General features: G+C 40.9%; 1 protein-coding gene across 1 annotated transcript in view; it reads right to left on the reverse strand.

The window, feature by feature from the left end:
- Positions 1–20603, reverse strand: part of LOC125933157 (VPS10 domain-containing receptor SorCS1) — a 236252-nt gene that overhangs the window by 122940 nt on the left and 92709 nt on the right. The window contains exons 5-7 of the mRNA XM_049646013.1: positions 18093–18157; positions 2906–3024; positions 233–322 (exon numbers count right to left, since the gene is read on the reverse strand). Of these exons, the coding sequence (XP_049501970.1) occupies positions 233–322; positions 2906–3024; positions 18093–18157 (274 nt within the window). The remainder of the gene's footprint in view (positions 1–232; positions 323–2905; positions 3025–18092; positions 18158–20603) is intronic.

A 20603-nucleotide genomic window follows, 5' to 3' on the forward strand; every position in this document is an offset into this window, starting at 1 on the left:
AGATGCTCCTATAACAAGAATTCCAGAGAGAGAGACAGACACACACACAGAGAGAGAGAGAGAGAGAGAGAGAGAGAGAGAGAGAAAGAGAGAGAGAACGTGAAAAGCAGTCATGGGGGATGAGAAGAGATAAATGAATATGAAAGACTGAAAGGTCCTTGGGAAAGGGGTGAGGTCAAGAATATGTGAATTGAAGAAAATACTAAAATGAAGAAATCCATTCAGCTCATACCTTGGGCAAAGCATATTTGGGCAGCTTCATTTGGGCAAACGCATTCCTTCGGTAGGACACGTAGTAATGCGGCCGTCCTCCTGATGTCAGCTGGATCATAAACACAAGAGTTGTAAGAAGACCTCCTATAATAGTTCCAGGCCCTCAAACAACAGCCATGAATGGAAGGGGGTAGATGCCAACACAACAGTGTGAATGACTATGGTAGACAAGCGTGAAGAACTAGAGCTCCATTCAAAAACGACTCATACAGTCTATGTGAACTGGTCTGAGGCCCAACCTAGCCCACTGGGTGAACATAAAATTCTTGGATTTGCCCTGTAGCTCAAAAACAAGGAAACATTTTCATTTCCTTTTTTTTTTCTTCTCTTTTGTGTTTCTAACGAGAGAAGCCTTAGGGCATATTGGCTTAACGTCCATCAGCCGTCCCCAGCTATCCAGACCAAGACTATGACCACGCAAACAGGTCCCCATGCCATATCAGAAGGAAACAGCCCGGGTGAAACGGCGGCAGAGCTGGAGCCTCTCATCTCTGAGCGCTGAGTTCCGTTTGATGCTGTACCATAGATGAATGTGAGTATGTCTCACCTACAGCAGCACTGCTGACACATTAGATGGAAAACCAGCCAGGATCATAGCCCCAAATCATTATAGATCTCTATCTTCCAGAAGAGAACTCTGAGCTACCTCCTCCAAGTCTGTCCAGCACATACAGCCCAGTGAACCCCGTGGGTGCGAGGGAGGGCAAGAAGGGGTGCGGTCTCCACCCCAGCACGAGCACTGTTTCGTGGAGTGGCAACGGCTCCACTCTCAGTCTCCCTCTCCTTTGTAGCCCCTGTTTTGTTTGTTTTTTTTTTTTTTTTCCCAGTTTGGTTGAGATATTCACATACAAGATAGGTAACTTTAAAGTGTACAATGTGATGATTTGATAAATGCATATACTGCAAAATGATGATCACAATAAGGTTAGTTGACACCTCTATCCCCTCATTTAATTATGATATTTTGTGTGTACTGAAATCATTTAAAATCTACTGTCTTCATAACTGTCGAGTATACAATACAATATTGGTAATTATAGTCACTATGCTATACATTAGATCCTCAGAACTTATTCATCTAATAGCTGGAAATTTGTACCCTTTGACCAACGTCTCCCCACCTCCCACCCTGTAGCAAGGACCATCTAGTCTGTATTTCTATGAGTTGGTGGAGCCACTCTTAATCCATATAAATATCTGGAGTTGGAACATCAGTTGGAGTTTGCATACTCAGATTGTGTCAACAAATGCTGTGGGTGAAGGTCCATCAGACACGTACGAGAGTGACTGGCAAGTTGTCTTGTCCACCATGATTGGGCCAGATCACCTCCTAATTCTAGGGATGGGCTATGTTCACAGTGCTCACAGGATCATGTTCACAGCGGTATGGGTAGAAAATACATAACGTTTTAAAGGCAGAATTGATTCTCATTGGTTAGTCACATATGTGGATTATAAATCATTATTAGAAAACAGAAAAGGTTCCTGGCAGAAACAGTGATTGAGAAATGAATTATAGATACAACTAGTACGTGTAACCATTTTAATGTCACTTGACAATTTGATGCTGAAGTTATCAGAGTACTCATTATTCATTTCCCCAACAAAGAAATGAAGTATATGTATGTGTATAATCATTTGCAAAACATTTTAAGAGTACATAGGTTGATTTTGTGCATTTTGAACATTTGCTTCCTTAAAACATGGGATTGAATATTCTGAATTATGATTTCTTGTCCAAATAAATATATTAGTGTTAAGAATGTGTCTCAATCATAGTGAAATTGTGTATATGTATATATATATGTGTGTGTGTGTGTGTGTGTGTAAAAATGAATATATGTAATAAATATGTCAATATATTTAATGTATACACACACACACACACACACACAGAACTATTCAGCAATTGTACCTTTGTCACTCTTACCATGGGAAGCAATAAGTGAAGTCTGTCTAAACTTACCTAACAACTAAATAAATCACTGTTCAAACAAACCTAAAACTTTCCTGAAATGCTGAAAAGCAGCAAAGCATACTTGCTCCCTCTCTCTTCTAACCACTTTACCTCAAAAGGTTTCCCACTCTCTTTAGGAGAGAAAAACCCGACTGCATACATCTCCTCCACTTCTCATCCTAATCATAGTCAGAGCATGACAATAATGGCTGATTACTCTCCACCTCGCCTCTGCCTCCCACTACCTCCAGTCACCCCGCAGCTTCCTGTTGCCATCTGTTTCTCTATTTTTAAGGTAAGCATTGAGGAACAGGCTGATTGGCTGACTCTTCTGATAGGAAGAGAGTGACATATCCACTCAGTCTCACTGAAGGCAGAGGAAGGGTGAACAAAAGTGTGCATCATTCTGGAGACAACCTTCATACTCTAAGCGGTGCCTCCGTGACCACGTGTTGATAAGGTCCTCCAGACGCTGCTCAAAGGAGCTAATTAATATTCCGTGAGCATAGAAGCTTCGACACTTGGCAATGTTCCTTTTGTCAAGAAGATAATGATTTTATTTTTCTTCCTTTTTTTACCCTCAAGGGAGTGTAAGCAGGCAAAGGAGGCTGCATTAGGGACGGAAGCAGGGAAGAGGACTGTCTGAGACAATCAACAGAAATGGATCTTTCATACCTGAACAAACACATAATCATCCTGGACAATCAAAGAGTCTGGGTCAATGTAGCCTGGGAAAGGTTTATTCCTGTTGGCCTCTGTGCAGTTCTGCATTCGGCAAGTTAGGTACTGTGAATCTGAAAGAAAAAAAAAAAAGGTAGGGGGAAGGTATACACACTGAGTATCACACTCAGAGTGGACCTTTTTTCTTTCCCTTGCTATCTCCAATTCTTGAAACAAATCTCACATTCTTTAGCTGCATTATTTTTATCATTATTATCGTTCAAAGTGGTATCATTATTATTTTACTCACTCTTTTTTTGAGAGAGCACAAATGGCAGAGAGGGGCAGAGGGAGAGAGAATCTTAAGCAGGCCTACGCTCAGTGCAGAACCTGACACAGGGTTTGATCCCACCCCCTGGGATCATGACCTGAGCCGAAATCGAGAGTCGGACACTCAACCGACTGAGCCATCCAGGCACCCCATTATTTTACTCACTTTCTGTCAACACCATCACCAGCATGCCCCCTCACCTCCACCAAACCTTGCCATCCTGGAATACTAAATCCTCATTAATTAATTTTCCTCTCCCAAACCTAAATGAAAATATTTTTAAAAACTGGCAATAATATTTACGGTTTCCTAATTATTTTTTTGCATTTGTAGGCTCTTCCTCCACACTCTGACCTTTGACCAACAAGCAGGGAAACGTGGATATAACATGCATTTACCAGCCATCTCATGCAAGAAGTTATAAACATTGTTATAAGCAGTAAAATTCCATGTCAAGACAAAGGCCTTTCTTCTAATAATTTTAAGTGAAATAGAATAGAGAGGAGTTTCCTTGGGTCCAATAGTTTGCTCTAATTCTACAGATGAGAAAACCAAGACCCTGAATCTTACCTGAGACTTGACAGCAGATGGTAAACCTATCAGTTAAATTAACTCTTCTATACATTTGCTATCTATGGCTGGAAGTGCAATGTATCAGGGTGGCTGCCTTGGTTTTTCAACCACAACTATTCTGCTCTACTAATCAGGTATCATTTCATACTTAAAACTCCTTTTGCCTCCTTGCATTTAAAATAAATTCAAATCTTCTACTACCCACCACTCCAATGTCCCCACATGTTAATCTCTTCTTCTCTCTGTGAGTCTTCTAATCTGGCTTCCTTTACATGCAGAAATTTGGCTAAACTTTCTACTACTTACAAGACTTTTCGCTTGTATTCCCTCTGCCTAAAATGCTTTTCCCCTGGTTGTTCACAAAGAAAGTTCTAGATTTCAGTCTACTATTACTTCTGAGGGTCTTCCATGATTACTCTGGATCACACACCATTTTGTTAATTCCCCCCCATGGAATTCATTTCTGTCTGTCTCTATTAGAATATAAGCTACTTGAAGATAGTGACTCCTTTTACTTGTTGTTCACTGATGTACCCTCAGGTTCTAATACTGTTCCAGGGACATATTGGCCAATGAGTAAATATTCACTAGAATGTGCCTTTTTATTGTAATATATCTTTTTCAATGAAGAAGAAAGTCATTTTACCTTTTTTTTTCTTGATGCTTAATAAATGGATGTTTGATTTTAGGATATCAGGGATGTATAAAGAAATCCACTATTCCAAATTAAAACAAAATAAGGAGATGAAGATTTACATGAAATGGGGGTAGGCAATAGTATAGCATTGGATGCAAGGATTCACTAATGACTTCTCTCAAGGACATTTCCAGGACCATCTTTACCTATGGAAATTGGGTAAAATCTGTATTCTACAAGGAGGACCACAAGGGGGCGGCATGCATATTTGCTCCATCTGACCAAGGACATGTAATTGCTGATAAGCTCTTATGAGACTGGAGGTGAAATTTATTCACAATATTCCTTCATGCCTCTGCCATCTGTGGGGATGGGATGGCTCTGAAGTACTTTAAGCCATCTGGTTGTAGTGAAACCATCTCTGTAGATGAACTAAAGAAGGGCCATCTACTCACTCTTACCACCTTCTTCAAACATTCTTTATCATTCCATCTTAGGGCATAACTCAAGGTCTTTCTCCTTGAAGACAATTTCTGGGAGTCAGTCCTTCCCAGAATCGTCCTCTTTCCCACCATAGCACACAAAATCTTCACCTCACAGTTTCACACTCCACCAGATTCTTCCACATCTTTTAAACGACTTTTATTTTTCCAAAGGTAGCTTGGGGTCACAGCAATGGACACTGGTAACTATGAGACCGGGGCTTGAGTTCTTATTTGGTCACTTACTAGCTACATAGTTCAAAAGAAATTTCAATCTCCTGAGCCTTGCCACCCTCATCCATTAAATGTGAATGCCAATGTCAACTCTCTTGAATTTTGGCTCTAAGAATTAACTATAATAGCATATATGCTGAATGTTTTAAAACTCAAATGTGTACAGATACGAGCTGTTATCAATAATGATAACATTCCTATTTTCTCTTTTGCTACCTTTCACAATAATTGGATCAGTTTGGGGGCCTTTTAAAGGCTAGTTAAACTGAATTTGAGTACTCCAGTTATGTTTCTGTATCAGCTATGTTTCTTTTGGTGACCTGCTCGATACCCATTCCTCCCGGCCTCTTTGATGGAAAAGCCAATACTGGATCGGTTGACTTATCCTTCCTTCTGCATGACTGAGAAGTGCCCATATGCAAGGATTAATCCTCTTGGGTCTATGCCTGCAAAGGTCTTCTGACTCCCCTTGTCATTGGTTGGTTCAGGAAAGAGCATTAAAACTGAGTTCTAGTAAATGAGAAGAGAGGGCAGTCTTGTAAGGGAGAGACCAGGAAATACAGCAGAAGACCCTGTTCTGCCTCTCTAGAATAATGTGATGCTGAGAACTGCTCTAGCCTTCTTTTTACATAGAGGAGCCAGTAAGCTTACAGTTAAGCTTACCTAATGAGTATGCAAAGAGATGAAAAGGACCTATTTCCTGATGACACTGAGTTACTGATTATACTGAACTTACAGCTGCTCTTTTTCTGCACTTCTTATGTGAGATAATGAACAAAAACAATGATTAACCAAACTAAATCAAAGATTCCTGATTAGGAGATCTTGGCCTTCAAATTACAAATACAACTTCCAATCAGAATTTCTTGGACTGTCACCTGATGAGAACTTTTGATAAATACACAGTGCTTGTTTTCTTTGTATGGGGTCTCAGAGTTTAAAGCTTTCTTAAGACTTGAACCTCCTCTTCAAAGGTTCCTGAACAAGTATAAGACGGAAAATATAAAGATACACTTCTCATATTTATAACTCAGCTATTGAGAAACTATGAAGCTGAGGGATTTGGGAAGAAAATAAAAGAGCAGGGAAACTAACAATTGTTGAATACCAATGTTCCAGGTTCACATTTATTTCATACATTTAATCTTGATAATACTACAAAGTATAATATATCGACTATTTTTTTAGATAAAGAGAATGAAGCTCAAATACGTAATGTTTTACAGAAATAGCATTATGGGTTTCAAACTTGGCTGGCTCCAAAGCTGGTTTATTTCCACTACTCTGTATTGTGTGAAGAATGCTGGTAAGTTTGGGGCCAACTTCTGTTAATTATATTTCGTCTTTGATCTAAGTAGCAATGCATACACCCAGATACAAAAAGAAAGACAAGTAAATTTATATTTTGTGTGGAGTAATTTGGCAATAGGATCAAGATCCTTGAAAATACTCTCTTTGACCTCACATTTATTTCTGAGAATTCTAACCAAGGGAATAAGTAATGATCTATGCAAAGATTTAGGTACTTCAATTTTCATCAGTGTTGTTTATAACAAAACTAAATAGAAAAATGGTCAAACATAGAGGAATAACTTTTTAAAACCTCAGAACATGTTTGTTATTAAAATCCTGATTCTAAAGAGTATATGAAGATTTACGGAAGTGGTTAATGCATTTCATGTAATAAAAATAGGTTTCTAATTAATAATTTGTATCAATGTTTTAATTTCTTAGTTTTAAAAAACAGACCTCGGTTATTTAAGAAGTTAACATCGGGGAGAGCTAGGTAAAGCTGTACTATCTTGGTAACTTTTCTGTTTACCTAAAACTATTCCAAAATAAGTAGGTTACCAAAATATGTGCATATCAACCCGATTTTCTGCAAGTTGTATATATAGATATCTACATATGTATGCTTACACTGGAAAAATGAATAAAAGATATACATGAGATGTCAACAATAGTATACAGGTAGTGATATGAGAGAAGGAGACAACTGTGTGCAAAGCCCTGGAAAGCATGTCTCAGCCAGGAGGTGGAGGCGGCGTGTGAGATCTGTCCCACAAAAATCTGAGAAGCTTCTCTAATTCCTCTGCTTCTCCCACTCCCCATGACACACACTGAGGCAGAGCACCACGAACAATATGTGTAATGAGCCCGTCTTTGGGCTAAGAAATACCAAAGGTTCCATTGGGCGACACAAGCAAAGTCCCAGGAAGAGGCTTTGAAACCACTGCTTGCTTAGAGAGGCTCAAAGTGAAATTTGCAAGCTGAAGGGGAAATGAACAATTTTGAGCTGCCTGCCCCTGGTAAAGGGCTCCTGGTTTGTTCTCTTTCTCCTCCTAATGGAAACAGAGAGAAATTGGCTGCACTTCATAATGAGGGACCAATCACTCTTATTCCCCTTGGGGCTTACTGTAATAGCATTAAGTATGATGAACTCTTTGCATATTCAATTCTAGTGAGTGTATGATGCGATTCCATAGGAAGTATCTTGTAATTTGGCATTAATTAACGTCAATTAATGCATGCAACTGCTAGACTTTAGAATTAATTTCATTACTTTTCCCACACAGATGTTTTCCTTGCCATAGGTAATTAGGGCCCTGTGCTGCTCTTCTCAGGCATCCTCACTCTGTATAACAGCTGCCGCTTGGCATAATGCAATTCCCACTCCTGCAGAATCTGTGATGTAGACAAAGGCTGCCTTTCGAAGGCCAGGCTTTGAGCAGAGGAACAGGGCTTTAAATGCAGGTTCAAGGCCTGCTAGTTTTGTAAACGTAAGCAACCACTTCACCTCTCTGCACGCTGATCTGTAAAATGGAAAACATGGGGGCCATCTTGCCAGTGGTTGTGATGCCCAAAGACTTCAGTCATGAAACGTGTTCAGTCTAGGGCTGGGCTAGACCGTGCTCCAATAACAGGAGCAGTGATTGCTACTGAAGCCCTCTCTCTTGAATCACCACTACCATCCACTGTGTCTCAACTGTAAAGTACTCCAGACATCTCTACCTGACACATCTTTCTTCATATTTGATGTTTGGTTTCAATTAAAGATTTTTTAAAGTATTTTTCAAAGCACCATGAAAAGTATTCTCCTTGTATAATTAATAGGTATTTGTGTGAGTCAGTGGGCAGTGGGCAGAAATGGAAAATAACCAGGGGTATGAAGAGGACATGAGAGTTGGCTGGGTGCCCAGCACACAGGGCCTGCCAGCCCGCAGCCATATTGCTTTGCAAATGCTTCCTCCTGTTGGGAATGATGTTCTAGGTCCTAGCTCTATCTCCAGCATGCTGCATGACTCTGAGAAGGTCACTTACCAAGCCAGGTTTCAGACTTTTTCTCTTTGTAATGAAGATTATTAGAACTTTAGAACTATAGGGCACCTGAGTGGCTCAGTTGGTTAAGCATCCAACTTCGGCTCAGGTCATGATCTCACGGTCTGTGGGTTCCAGCCCCCCCCCCCCCCATCGGGCTCTGTGCTGACAGCTCAGAGCCTGGAGCCTGCTTCAGATTCCGTGTCTCCCTCTCTCTCTGCTCCTCCCCTGCTCCACTCTGTCTCATTCTCTCAAAAATAAACATTAAAAAGAAAAAAAAAAAAAGAGAGAACTTTAGAACTAAAAAAGGACATTAAGAATCAGACTATTACTTTAAGATCTGACAGGTCTTCACTATACTTTACCCATTGAAACCTGTCTCCTCCCACCCCTGCCTGAAGAAATGAAGCTCCGTGATATTGCTGGTTAAGTCTACATTTTCAGGACTTCTGCTATTTCTAAACAGCACGTTCATTCCTGGCTGACACCTTTGTCCATTCAGACAGTTACTCGGGTTTGAATTTCCTTTTCCTTGCCTGTTACCCTGCCCAAATACTTGCTGGGCTTTCATCTGTGGGGTTTTGCCTGAGGCTCAGGCTGACCTCTCCTTTCCCAGAATCTCTCCAATGATAGCAGCAGCAGCATTAACCTCCAGAATTACCACAGTGACCTCTTTTCTGGGTCAGGAACCATGCTAAGTGGATCGCATGCTTTTTCTTTTTTAAATTTTGTAAAAAAAAAAAAAATCCAGAAAGAGGTACTTTTTACAGATGAAGAACTCCAGACTTAGAGACGAGATTTGTCTAAGCTCACATGCTAGTAAATGACACAGCAAGAAAAACATCACAGATCTCTAGAACTCTACCAGTGATTCTATTATTCAAAAAATATTTAGCACCAAATCCTTTTGTATACCTTAATATTACAAAAGTTTCATTTTAGACAAAGCCATAAACTCTGTAGGCAGTCAGTCATGAGCACTTTAAAACCCTAAACTACATTAATTTTCAACCTTAAAACAGGGAAGTTTTTAAAGCCCATGCATCTGCATATAAATCTTTCTTTTGTCCTTTATATTGTTCCATTATTTGTTTGAGAACTTTCGTCTTAAATGTTCCCACTTAACACACACACACACACACACACACACACACACACACATACACACACACACCCGTCGAGCCCACATGCTTGTGCTCATATAACCTTCAGTACCATCAGGATTCGAGCGCCCTCTGTGGCATGTACCAGTCAGAAATTGGCATCTGCAAAAATGAGACTCTAGCCATGGCCCCTGAAAATACTATGCAGAGTTCAAAAAATTTCCATGAAAATTATAAACTTAGATTAAATGTTCTCCCTTGGCATAACAAGATTGTGGCATTGCTTTCTTCTATGAAATCTCTTGATTTCGGTCCAGTATAACTTTCTAAATGTTGTCCTCATGAGGTCATGACTACTCCAGGAAAAGTTCTGAGATCATACCTTTTTTTTTTGCAAAGTACAGGACTAGGAAATAGGGCCATGAGACAGAACATAGAGACTTAATAATTTAATAGAAATGCAAAAAAAAAAAAAAATAACTTGCCTACTATAATGCGGTATGGTGAGTGCATCCCAGGAAGGATCAGGTGCTGGGAGCCCACAGGTGAGGGTCACCCAAATTTATACCTCTCCACAGATGGTCTACTTTGTGCCAGAAATTGTCCTGTGACAGCATTTATTTTACTTTGCATCACACAGAACTGTGGACGTGTTATGCCCACCTGGCCAGCAGATTTTTGGGGATAGAGACTATTTCACTATTCACTCAAATATGACATCTCCCCTAACTACAAGGTAAAGTCGAGGAGAGTGAGGCTTTTGCTACGTTCCCTTCCATCTCTCCTTTGCGTCTGGGACAGCACCTGGCACAGCATTCAGGTCCAATGATATCTGTTGAATGAAGGAATAGTATGTCCGAGGTTAAGCAAACCTGGCTTCATATTCTAGCCCTGAGGCAATGGTGAAAACATTTAATCCTTGAAAGCCTTGTTTTCCTCAAAGTTAAAATGAGAACGATAACAACAGAGCCTATTTCCGAGAATTGATGTAAGGGTGCAGCGAAAGATTAGCAGGAAGTGCCTTAGTGCCTGTCCAATGATAGGAATATAATCCATGACACCAGCACCATTGTTGCTCGAGAACATAGAGGACAAAGAAAGAGAATGTAGGAGTTAGTGCCAAGATCTTTAGAACACTTCTTTTTTTTTTTTTTTTTTTTTTTTTTAAAGCAGGAGTCAGAAGCATCAGGAATTTTCCAGATGGCCGGAAATTGTCACACATTATATGGACTAGTGCTGCTGTGTCCTGGGGGATCCTAAACACCCAGTAGAAACCCAGACCTCTGTCGTAGAGTTAAAGCCTAGGGATAATAGGTTTCTCTTGTGTACCTCTGTCCTCTCCTCCCGAGGATGGGAAGTCAGGGCACAGACCTTCCCACTGCGGCTGGGCATACAGGACACAGGGGAAGTAACACATAGCTGGTACAAAGAGCACACTTTGAAAGCTGCCCAGCTGAGCCTGTGGCTGTGTGTCACTGTCAGGTGTTCACTGCTGTGTGGGGAAGCCTGTGTTATCACGTTTCACGCTTTTCTGGTTAGTTTTCAGGGCTGTCTTTAAGGCTACTAACTCAGAGAGGCCGAGCTGAAATCACAAGTAGTTGAAATGAAGTGGCTTTTGCAGTACGAACAATGGGATCAGAACGAAACAGCCAGGAAAAAAAGCCAACGGCAAGGTGCCGCCATGCAGCCTAATGCCTGACGCCTTCTGTGGGGACAGGAAAAGAAGGTAAATGAAGATTATAAAACATGGCATCTAATAATGCCAGTTGGTGTGCTAGTATTGGGACCTCAGCTGGAGGGAGGGTGGCGAGGCTGATCCTTTTTTAGATTTATATACACACGCCAAAGTGTGAATCTTCCCTAGAACGTTAAAGAGATTTGGTATCTTTTGAAGGTTCCTTGATGAGGAAATACAAATAGCCAATAAATAAATGAATGAATAAATAAATAATCTTGATCTCATTCATAATTAAATCGATGCAAATTAAGACAATAGGGCATGGCTCTTTGCTCATCAGATGGGTTATTATTGAAAGATCTCTGATAATGCCCTGGACTACTGAGGGCTTACAAACACAGGCAGGCATCCTCATAGTGAGTGAGTGTGCACGACACAAGCACCTCAGGGGACAACGTAACAAGGTCTGCTGAAATGCTAAATGTATATACTTGCAGACCCAGGGATCTGCTTGCAGTTATTAAATTTCTCTTTTCAGCAGTGCTTGCTGCCTGCACAAGGGTGAGTGCTTACTAACCAAGTAAGTAACGTGTGTGCATGTGGATAAATGTATTGGCACCGCTTGAAAGGGCCAAATACCTACACGTCTATCAGTGAGAGAACGGCAAACTAGCTTACAGCTGCCTGCACGGTAGGGTTTTTTGTAGTGATCAGTCATGAAGTGACTACATTTATATGTGCCGATGTGGAAAAATTTAACTGGCTATGGTATTCGCCAACAGTAAATTTGGCATAACGGTTTTACAACGTGAACATTTCTGAGTGTGTATGTATGTGTATGCGCGTACGTATTCACCGGTATGGGCCCAAACGATTTCTGAAAAAATGCAGGGTAAATATTAAAAAAAAAAAATTACCACCTCTGGGGAATGGGAAGGGAGGTCAGGAAGTGGGTTTTACTTTTCACTTGATGCACCTGAGTGCGGCTTATCCTTTTTTTTTTTATTGTCATGGCTGCTACTTTTGTTGTTATAAAAGTCATCTATTTTTATAGGAAGAACTGAAAGCGCCCCGCAGATAACATCCTGAGGACTGATGAGAACTGAGGTCTCCATCACGGCCCCAGAGCATTGCGGCCATGCTTCCTCTCTCCAGACACTTCTAGGCATGCTATTCAATATGGAAATCAACTGGAGCGCTGGAGAATAGGAAATGGAAAGGGGATGTCCAGTTCTCACCAACGACCAGAATTTGTGGTATGGTGGTTATATAAAGTTGTGAGTCTCCTTTGATTTTTATTTCACCTTGTAAAATGCTGGTCTGTGGTTCATTTCAGCAAGAGTTTTTGGGCATTTTCACAGTTGGTTGAAGGGCCAAGGTTGTTTTTCCCCAGTGAAAGAGATGAGTCCTTATGCAAGTTGTTACAAGGTTACTTACTCATGCAAATAGACAACGAGCCCAGTAATTGTCCCCTGTCCCCTGTCCATGGCAGCACGGATCACCACCAGTACGGAAACACTCATGTCACTGGCGAGGCTGTTCATTTCAGAAGTGAAAGGGAGGAGCAATAAAGTTTAAACTTGGTATTACAGGTTTTCTTCCAAGGTCATGTTTGCAGATGTGTATGAAAATGGAACTATGCATCCCTGCATAATTGCTGTGTGAAGAATTCTGGTAACAGTTCTGTTCTTTTCTTCCAAAATCACATAGACAAACACACGGCATACAATTACAGGGAGTTGGACAGGTTCTCACATGCCCCCATTAGCCCTCCAGGCCTCTGCTGACCCTCCAGGACTCTGCAGGCCCTTAAAGCCCTTCTTTAAGAAGACGTGCTTAACGTGGATGGAACTGGAGAGTGTTATGTTAAGTGAAATAAGCCATACAGAGAAAGACAGATACCATATGTTTTCACTCTTATGTGGATGCTGAGAAACTTAACAGAAACCCATGGGGGAGGGGAAGGAAAAAAAAGAAAAAAAAGAGGTTAGAGTGGGAGAGAGAGCCAAAGTATAAGAGACTCTTAAAAACGGAGAACCAACTGAGGGTTGATGGGGGGTGGGAGGGAGGGGAGGGGAGGTGATGGACATTGAAGAGGGCATCTTTTGGGATGAGCACTGAGTGTTGTATGGAAACTAATTTGACAATAATTTTCATATAATAAAAATAAATAAATAAATAAATAAATAATGTAGAATAAAAAAAGAAGACATGCTTATACAGATAAGGACATTTATTAAGTCAACAGATGGGTCAGTCTCTGAGCTTTGTTTTGTACACAGAACCAAAATAAAATAGGATGTGGCTTTTCACAAAGCTTTCAATCCAATGGTTTAGTTAACATTTTCTAACCCCATGCATTACATTCACAAATGCATTTATATTAGGTGAATCAGTAGAATATAGGTTTCATTTTTATTATTTTAGTGCACTGTGTGCATATAATGCATGTGTGAAAGCACATTCTCTCTCTCTCTCTGGCTCTCTGGCTCTGTCTGTCTGTCTGTCTCTCTCTCTCTCTCTCTCTCTCACACACACACACACACACACACACACGAGATATTTAAACAGCAAAATCTTTATACCTGGGGTGAGGACCTGTCAATTTGTACGGAGTTAGATGCAAGGGCCAATAACAAATGCCACATCCAATAAATACATTAAAAATTTTCCAGTAATAATTCCTGTGATTGATTGTAATTGAGGTTGCCTCACAAGGTAGAGAGGTAAGGCAAGGAATAGTAGCAACGTTGTCACAGTGTAAACCGTAAGACATCTAGATTCTAGAGCCCAGTGGCAGAAATGTCTATGCTAGTCATAGACAATAACAGAGCAAATGCTTTCCAGAGCTTACTTGTCCTCAACTGTGGAGACTTCAGTTGAAACAGAAATAAATTATAAAATGTAACCTAGGGAAATTTGAAATGAGACTAAAACCAAACTTTGAATATCAAGCCCAGATAAGTATTTGTAAGCCTCCCTGTGGGGAGGAGACACATAAGCTAGTATAGGATTTTTCCTGTGTCAAAACTACAAAATTTGTGAATCCATTAACATCAGAAAGAAAGTACTTATTCAGAGTAAAAAATATCGTATTGATTTGGTATATAGCCTACAAGACGCATGACCTGGAATATAAACAATGGGTTCCACATACTTAAATTGTGTCCTAAATAACATTGAAGGCACAGAAAAACAAGAAGGATCTCCATCAGAGAATAAGGAGAGAGGTAACATCAGACATTGGAATTTCTAGAGCCACTGACCAGCCTGGAACCTGAGTTTCATAAATATACTCTCCATAAAAATAAATAAATAAATAATAAATACACTCTCCACTGTATTTGTTAATAATACCTTACTACTCTGATCTCTCTGTGGTCTTTCCTACTCTGTTTCTTTAACCTGAAGTAGGTACCTTGAGGAAGAGGAAGAGAGAGAGAAAGAGTGCAAAAGGGGTGGGGGGAAGACAGAGAGAGAGAGAGAAAGAGAGAGAGAGAGAAAGAGAGCGAGAGCAAGAGCGAGAGCGAGAGCGAGAGCGAGAGAGAGAGAGAGAGACTGAATATGATATTGAGAAAATCTCATTTTTTTATACCCAGTCAGGTCAGGCATTATGCTTAGATCCTTTATTTCAATTGGTGGGTAATTTCTTTTTTCCTGTTTTGTTTTGACAGGGATAACTTTTCAAATTAAATCCCTTTATTGAATTTTCACTCTTGGGTAGTTTCTGAAGATGCTGCCTTTGCAAAAAAAAAGTAAAATAAAATAAATAAAATTAGAACTGATCTATTTCATGCCATGTGAAAGCTGAGCCTGAGATGACAGCCTGGCATTATCAACCTTCATGGCTGCAGGGAGCATAGGAATAATGTTGGGTGAAAGAAAACGTGCAGATCAGGGAAAGAGACAGCCTTATTGTTTTCAGGATAGGGGGTTATGTGCATTAGATGCCACAAGCCAGAAGCAGTATTATCCCCAAAAGCTTGAAAATTAAAGCAATCTGGGATGTTACCAATTCCATCTGTGGCTTTCTAAACAAGAGGTGCAGTCATGGGAGACAGACCCTAAAGCTCTTTCACTAGGTTTTCGTTATGGGACTTTGTTACTCTAAACATGTTTCACTGACCAGCAGCATTGGCTTCGCCTGGGAGCTTATTAGGAATGCAGTCTTTTGGGCCCGTATTGAATCAGCATCCACGTTTTAACAAGATCCCTAGTTGGGTCAGGTTATGTCCAAGCTTGAGATGCAATGCCCTAAAATTTTCCGACAACTTAGTAAGTGACTTGGTAACCCTGACAATGGGTCAACTGTGTGTATTCATTCATTCAACAAATATGTATTAAGCTCTATCTACATGTTGACACTGAGGCATGTGCTGAACACACAATATTGAACAAAGATACACACGGCCCCTTCACTCTTAGAACGTCAAGACTAGTAAAGGAAAGATACTGTAATCAAATAATCATGGAAAAGGAATGTAAATAGATTGAGTAACGTCAAGCTGAGATGAGCACAATAAAGACAAAGAAGAGTTTTGAACGAAAGCAAATAAAATAAGACACTGGTTTAGACTGGAAGTTTTGATATTATTCTGTGGTTACACTGGTGCTCATCTTTGAGGGAAGCCAGGTGCAAGGTGCAGGGCAACTCTCTGTACTAGTTTTTGCAACTTTTATGTGAGCCTAAAATTATTTCAAACTAAAAAGTTAAAAAAAAAGAAATATTTACATCTGAAACATCCATACTGATTAATTACAATGAATGGGTCAGGGAAGGCAGAAGGGAAGTAGATATTCCAAGCAGAGGAACCAGCGGGTCTCAGAGCCTTGTGGTGACACATAGGACCCTGCACATTCCAAGAACTCACAGCAAGCCCACAGGCCTGCAGACAAGGAGTGAAGAGAAGACACAGGGAGACAAGCTAAAGAAATGGGCAGGTTCCAGATTACACTGGAACTATAGGTCAAGGTCAGGTGTCCTGAATAATTCTACCTGAGGGAAAGATTATTCTGGCTCTTGTGTAGTAAAAACTGGACCTTGCCATCCAAGACAACCTCATCAGTTCTAGAGCAATGGGGGAGGGGGGGCGGGGGTCGTGACCAGAGAGAGCCCACTGAAGAGATAGGAAGAAAGCTCTAAACTGCTGAGTTCATTCTGTGTCAGGCATAGTGCTGGACATATTACATGTGGCAGTCCTGCCTGAATTTATAAAGGAGGAAGGTGATAGCTTGGACCCTGAACTGTGCCCCCGCTGATTCTGCCAAGGAATATATTGATTCCCCAAAGGGGAAGTGGAACCGCTGGAGATGAAAAAGCTCATGCTGTGTGCACAGTGATGAAGTAGGTGTGGTTTCTAGAGAGTCTGGAGTGCAGGGGTGACCCGCTTCTTTTAGCTGTAAGCCAGTGAAGTACAGCTACCTTCCGCTTTTGTGTTCAGACGAGCTAAGGGCAAGTGGACAGGTACAGGAGACAGTGATGATGAAGTTTTTGAATTGCGAGGGGTAGGTCTCAATACTTAGATCATCACCCTCTGGCTCTGGGCTGGGCAACCTCATTGCTCTGCAGTAACTGCGGATATCAGTTTGCCTTTTCTTCTCTCCACTTGAGACTGACTTCTTTCTTCCCCCCATCCTTTCTTACTTCACCTGTTCTTCTTCTTCTTTTCTCCTTCTTTGATCCCTTTAACCTGTGGTGCCCTATCGTAGGCCTGGTGGTACTCCTCCACTCCTTAGACCTTCTGGAGATCCTCTGGACCAAAGAAGGGAGAGGAAACTTAGGTTATTGCTGTTTAAATATATTACTTAAACCAGCTATGCCTTGGTTTCCTCGTCTGTAAAATTAGGATAATAACCTACAAGTTCTTGTGGAGATTACTTGTGATAAAATATATGCAGTGATTAGCATAGTTCCTGGTACAGGGTACGTGCTTAATGAATGTTAGCTAGTACAAGAATTGTTATCATTTTTTAAATATTTTTTTAATGTTTATTTATTTTTGAAAGAGAGAGAGAGAGAGGGTGTAAGCGGGGGAGGGACAGAGAGAGAGGGAGACAGAATCTGAAGCGTGCTCCAGGCTCTGTGCTGTCAGCACAGAGGCCGATGCGGGGCTCAAACCCACCAACCATGAGATCACGGCCTGAGCCGAAGTTAGACACTTAACCGACTGAGCCACCCAGGTGCCCCAAGAATCATTATTATTAACTTATTTCATTTACAGATGAAGAAGCTGAGGCATAAAGAACTTAAGCAGCTTTTTCAAGATATTAATTTTTCATAACTAGTGAGTGAACTTTTGAGTCGTTGAGATATGGGTGTGGATCCTGGACTGCAATTTTCTTTTTCGGTTTCATGTACTCAAAGCCCCAGTCTCTACACAAAGCATAGTCCCTCCTTGCAGCCTGCCTAACTGGGTTGCTAAACATTACCAATACGCCAGCAAACGAACTTGATCGGTGTGTCCTTCAACATGTTTATGATGAGGGACACACAGAATGGTTCTCTTGTCCCTGTCATTTCCAGGTGCTTTGTGACTTCCCAGACAAAACATTGAAATATTGCCTAGGTGGTATCTGATAAAATAAGGAAACTGGAAAAACAAATGAAAACAAAACAGCAGCAATAACATAATAATGACAATAACTACAAAAACTTCAGAAGTAAGATACTGGGGAACTTTCCCATAACCGGGAAAGAAAAACACCTTGATTGGATGAGAGACGCCGGAAGTGATTAAGACAATTCTGGATTATGAAGGACTTGGGTTATTGCCACTGTGATTTCCCTAAAACATAGACTCGGCTCATGGTAGGTTGATAACATCATGGAGGAGTTGAATTACTTACGACCATCTATAGTTCTGGCCTCGAGATGCACAAGATCTGGTTCCTTGTTTGATCCCATCACAGACCTAAAACATGGGGAAAGAGGAAAAGGAACACCAACATGAATGACTTCATATGTGTCTTCAAGAAACTCAGCTGAGCCCACAGACTATTAACATCCACAGGATTTAAACACCACAAGCCTTGGAATATGTCTATGTTTATTTATACAACCTGACAGTGAAATTCCCGCTTCAAATAAAAACTATAATGAAACCTTTATTTGACGAAGGCCGGGCTTAACTCTGGCAAAGATGCTGTATGTTATTAGCTCAGACTTGCAAATAAGTCCTACACATGGCATATGTGTCTTTCTGTGGGCTCAGCTAGTGACAATCTCACTGACAGTATATTAGACTTTCAAGACTTATCAGGCAGATGCCAAGTAAGCTGCTTGCTTTAGTTGGGTCATTTGAATGGTGATTTACATTGCTGAGTGATCTAATTAATTTTTTCATTTGAAATGAGCAAAACTACGTCCTACTGTCCTGTGAACTAGGAACAAACCATGTGATTGAACCGATGCAGTGGCCTGTATGGCACAGAGCGACCATTCTCTGTATATTGAACCAGGGTGAGAGGAAAATGCAGATGTACCTCACTTTAGGAAGGGTGCCTGAAACCATATGTGTAGGTAAAATAAAATAAAAAGTAAAATAAAAGTCTATTTAAAGTGCCTTGGAGGCGTATATTATTTAGTGTAATCTTGCAGAGAGCCATACTAAATAGAAAATAATTATTCTGTTACCTGAGCTATAACAGATAGTCAAAAGTTGAATGAAAGAAGGAAGGAAATGAGAGGAGGGAGGGAGAAAGGGAGGGAGGATATAACAGTATGTGAGCTCTTTGAAATAAGCAAATTAATCACTGTCCTAAGGGCATTCCCAGAGCTCTTTCTTATTTGAACTCATTTTCTCAGCTCAAAGACTCTGAAGCATAGCTAGCTTAGTCTCTCTTCTTCTTAAGAAAAGGAGTCTCCTAACGGCCCTATTATCACTGTCAGTAAGTTTTCTCTGATTGATACATGGTCTGAAATTCAGAGTCTATGCTCACAACATTAAACCCTGCTTTCTTCTCTCTGGAAGCAGAAATGTCCTCATAAGGGTTTTACGATTTCCCCCAAAGAGACAGGGGACACACACTTGGACGCTTCCCATCAGTGCAATCTGTATACGGGCAGTGGGTGACATCCTGACCATCATTTCAGTTAAATGCTAGAGCTCATCTGGGGATGGTGGCTCTCTACTTCCCACACTGAAGGTCTGATGGGATCCACAGGTGACCTCTTCTGACAAGGCCACAGTCCTCAGGCTGAAAAAGAAAACAAGCTCCCTAAAAACCTTCCAACTAGAAATCTCAGCAGTTAACTGCTGAGTTTTTGCAAATTATTAGCAGGCAGCTGCACGCTGCTCACCTCCCACCTTGCCTGCCGCCCTGAGTTCCTTCCTTGACGTGACTAGCTCTTCTTATTCCCAGGAGAAGGCTGGCATCCCAGAAACACATTGTGAAAGCTAGCATGCAGACCTATCTGCTCGGCTAATGGTGAATGTCAACGGGAGACAAAATAATTACCCTGCATCCAGTTGCAACTTTCCATGTGCTCATAGCCCCAAATCGATAATAGCAGTTTTCTTTTAAGATCTTTTATACCACATCTAAAGGCAGGAGCTGTTGTGTCAAGTGATGGGTCCCCTCTTATCAATTCACAGAAAGAGACAGGGACAAAACAGAATCATTTGCTTCCGCAAAGTCTCCTGTGGCTAACCAGCTCCTCTTACCCTGCCTGTTTTTTTTCCCTACCTGTAGGAAAGCAACTGCAACAAGAAAATAAAACTTTAAAGTCAAACTGCAATGTTTCCAACAACTTTTATTTGCTGATAGGCTCGCTCCTTTTCCTGGGAGTCTAGGAGTACCTCCAGATCTGCAGTCACAGATTATAAAGAATCATTGCTGCTTTTACTTTGTGGCCCCGGTACATTCTCAAAAGCTGAAGCCAAACAAGGCTAAATGTCTGCAGACGTGCTGGTTTTAACGGTCCTGTCACTGACCAGACACCTGGCACAAGCACATCACTGCAGCTGACCACAAAGCACTGTTGCCTAGCACATTTATACATTTTACTTGTAACTGTGGGGTTTGATGCTTATTTGTGTACAGTAAGACCAATTATTGTGCTTAATAATGGTGGCAATAATAATAATGGGGGGTTGCCAGGGGTTGTGGGGGAGACAGGGATGGTAAAAGGATACCAAGTTTCAGTTATAAGATGAATAAAGTTTGAGGATGTAATGTACAACATGACTACAGTCCATGACACTGCATTATATAAGTGAAATTTGTTGAGAGTGGAACTTAAATGTTCTCACAAAGAAGAACAGAGAATAAAGGAAAGGAAAGGAAAGGAAAGGAAAGGAAAGGAAAGGAGAAAGGAGAAAGGAGAAAGGAGAAAGGAGAAAGGAGAAAGGAGAAAGG

This window comes from Panthera uncia, chromosome D2 (assembly GCF_023721935.1).
Source record: "Panthera uncia isolate 11264 chromosome D2, Puncia_PCG_1.0, whole genome shotgun sequence".
Classification (NCBI taxonomy): domain Eukaryota; kingdom Metazoa; phylum Chordata; class Mammalia; order Carnivora; family Felidae; genus Panthera; species Panthera uncia.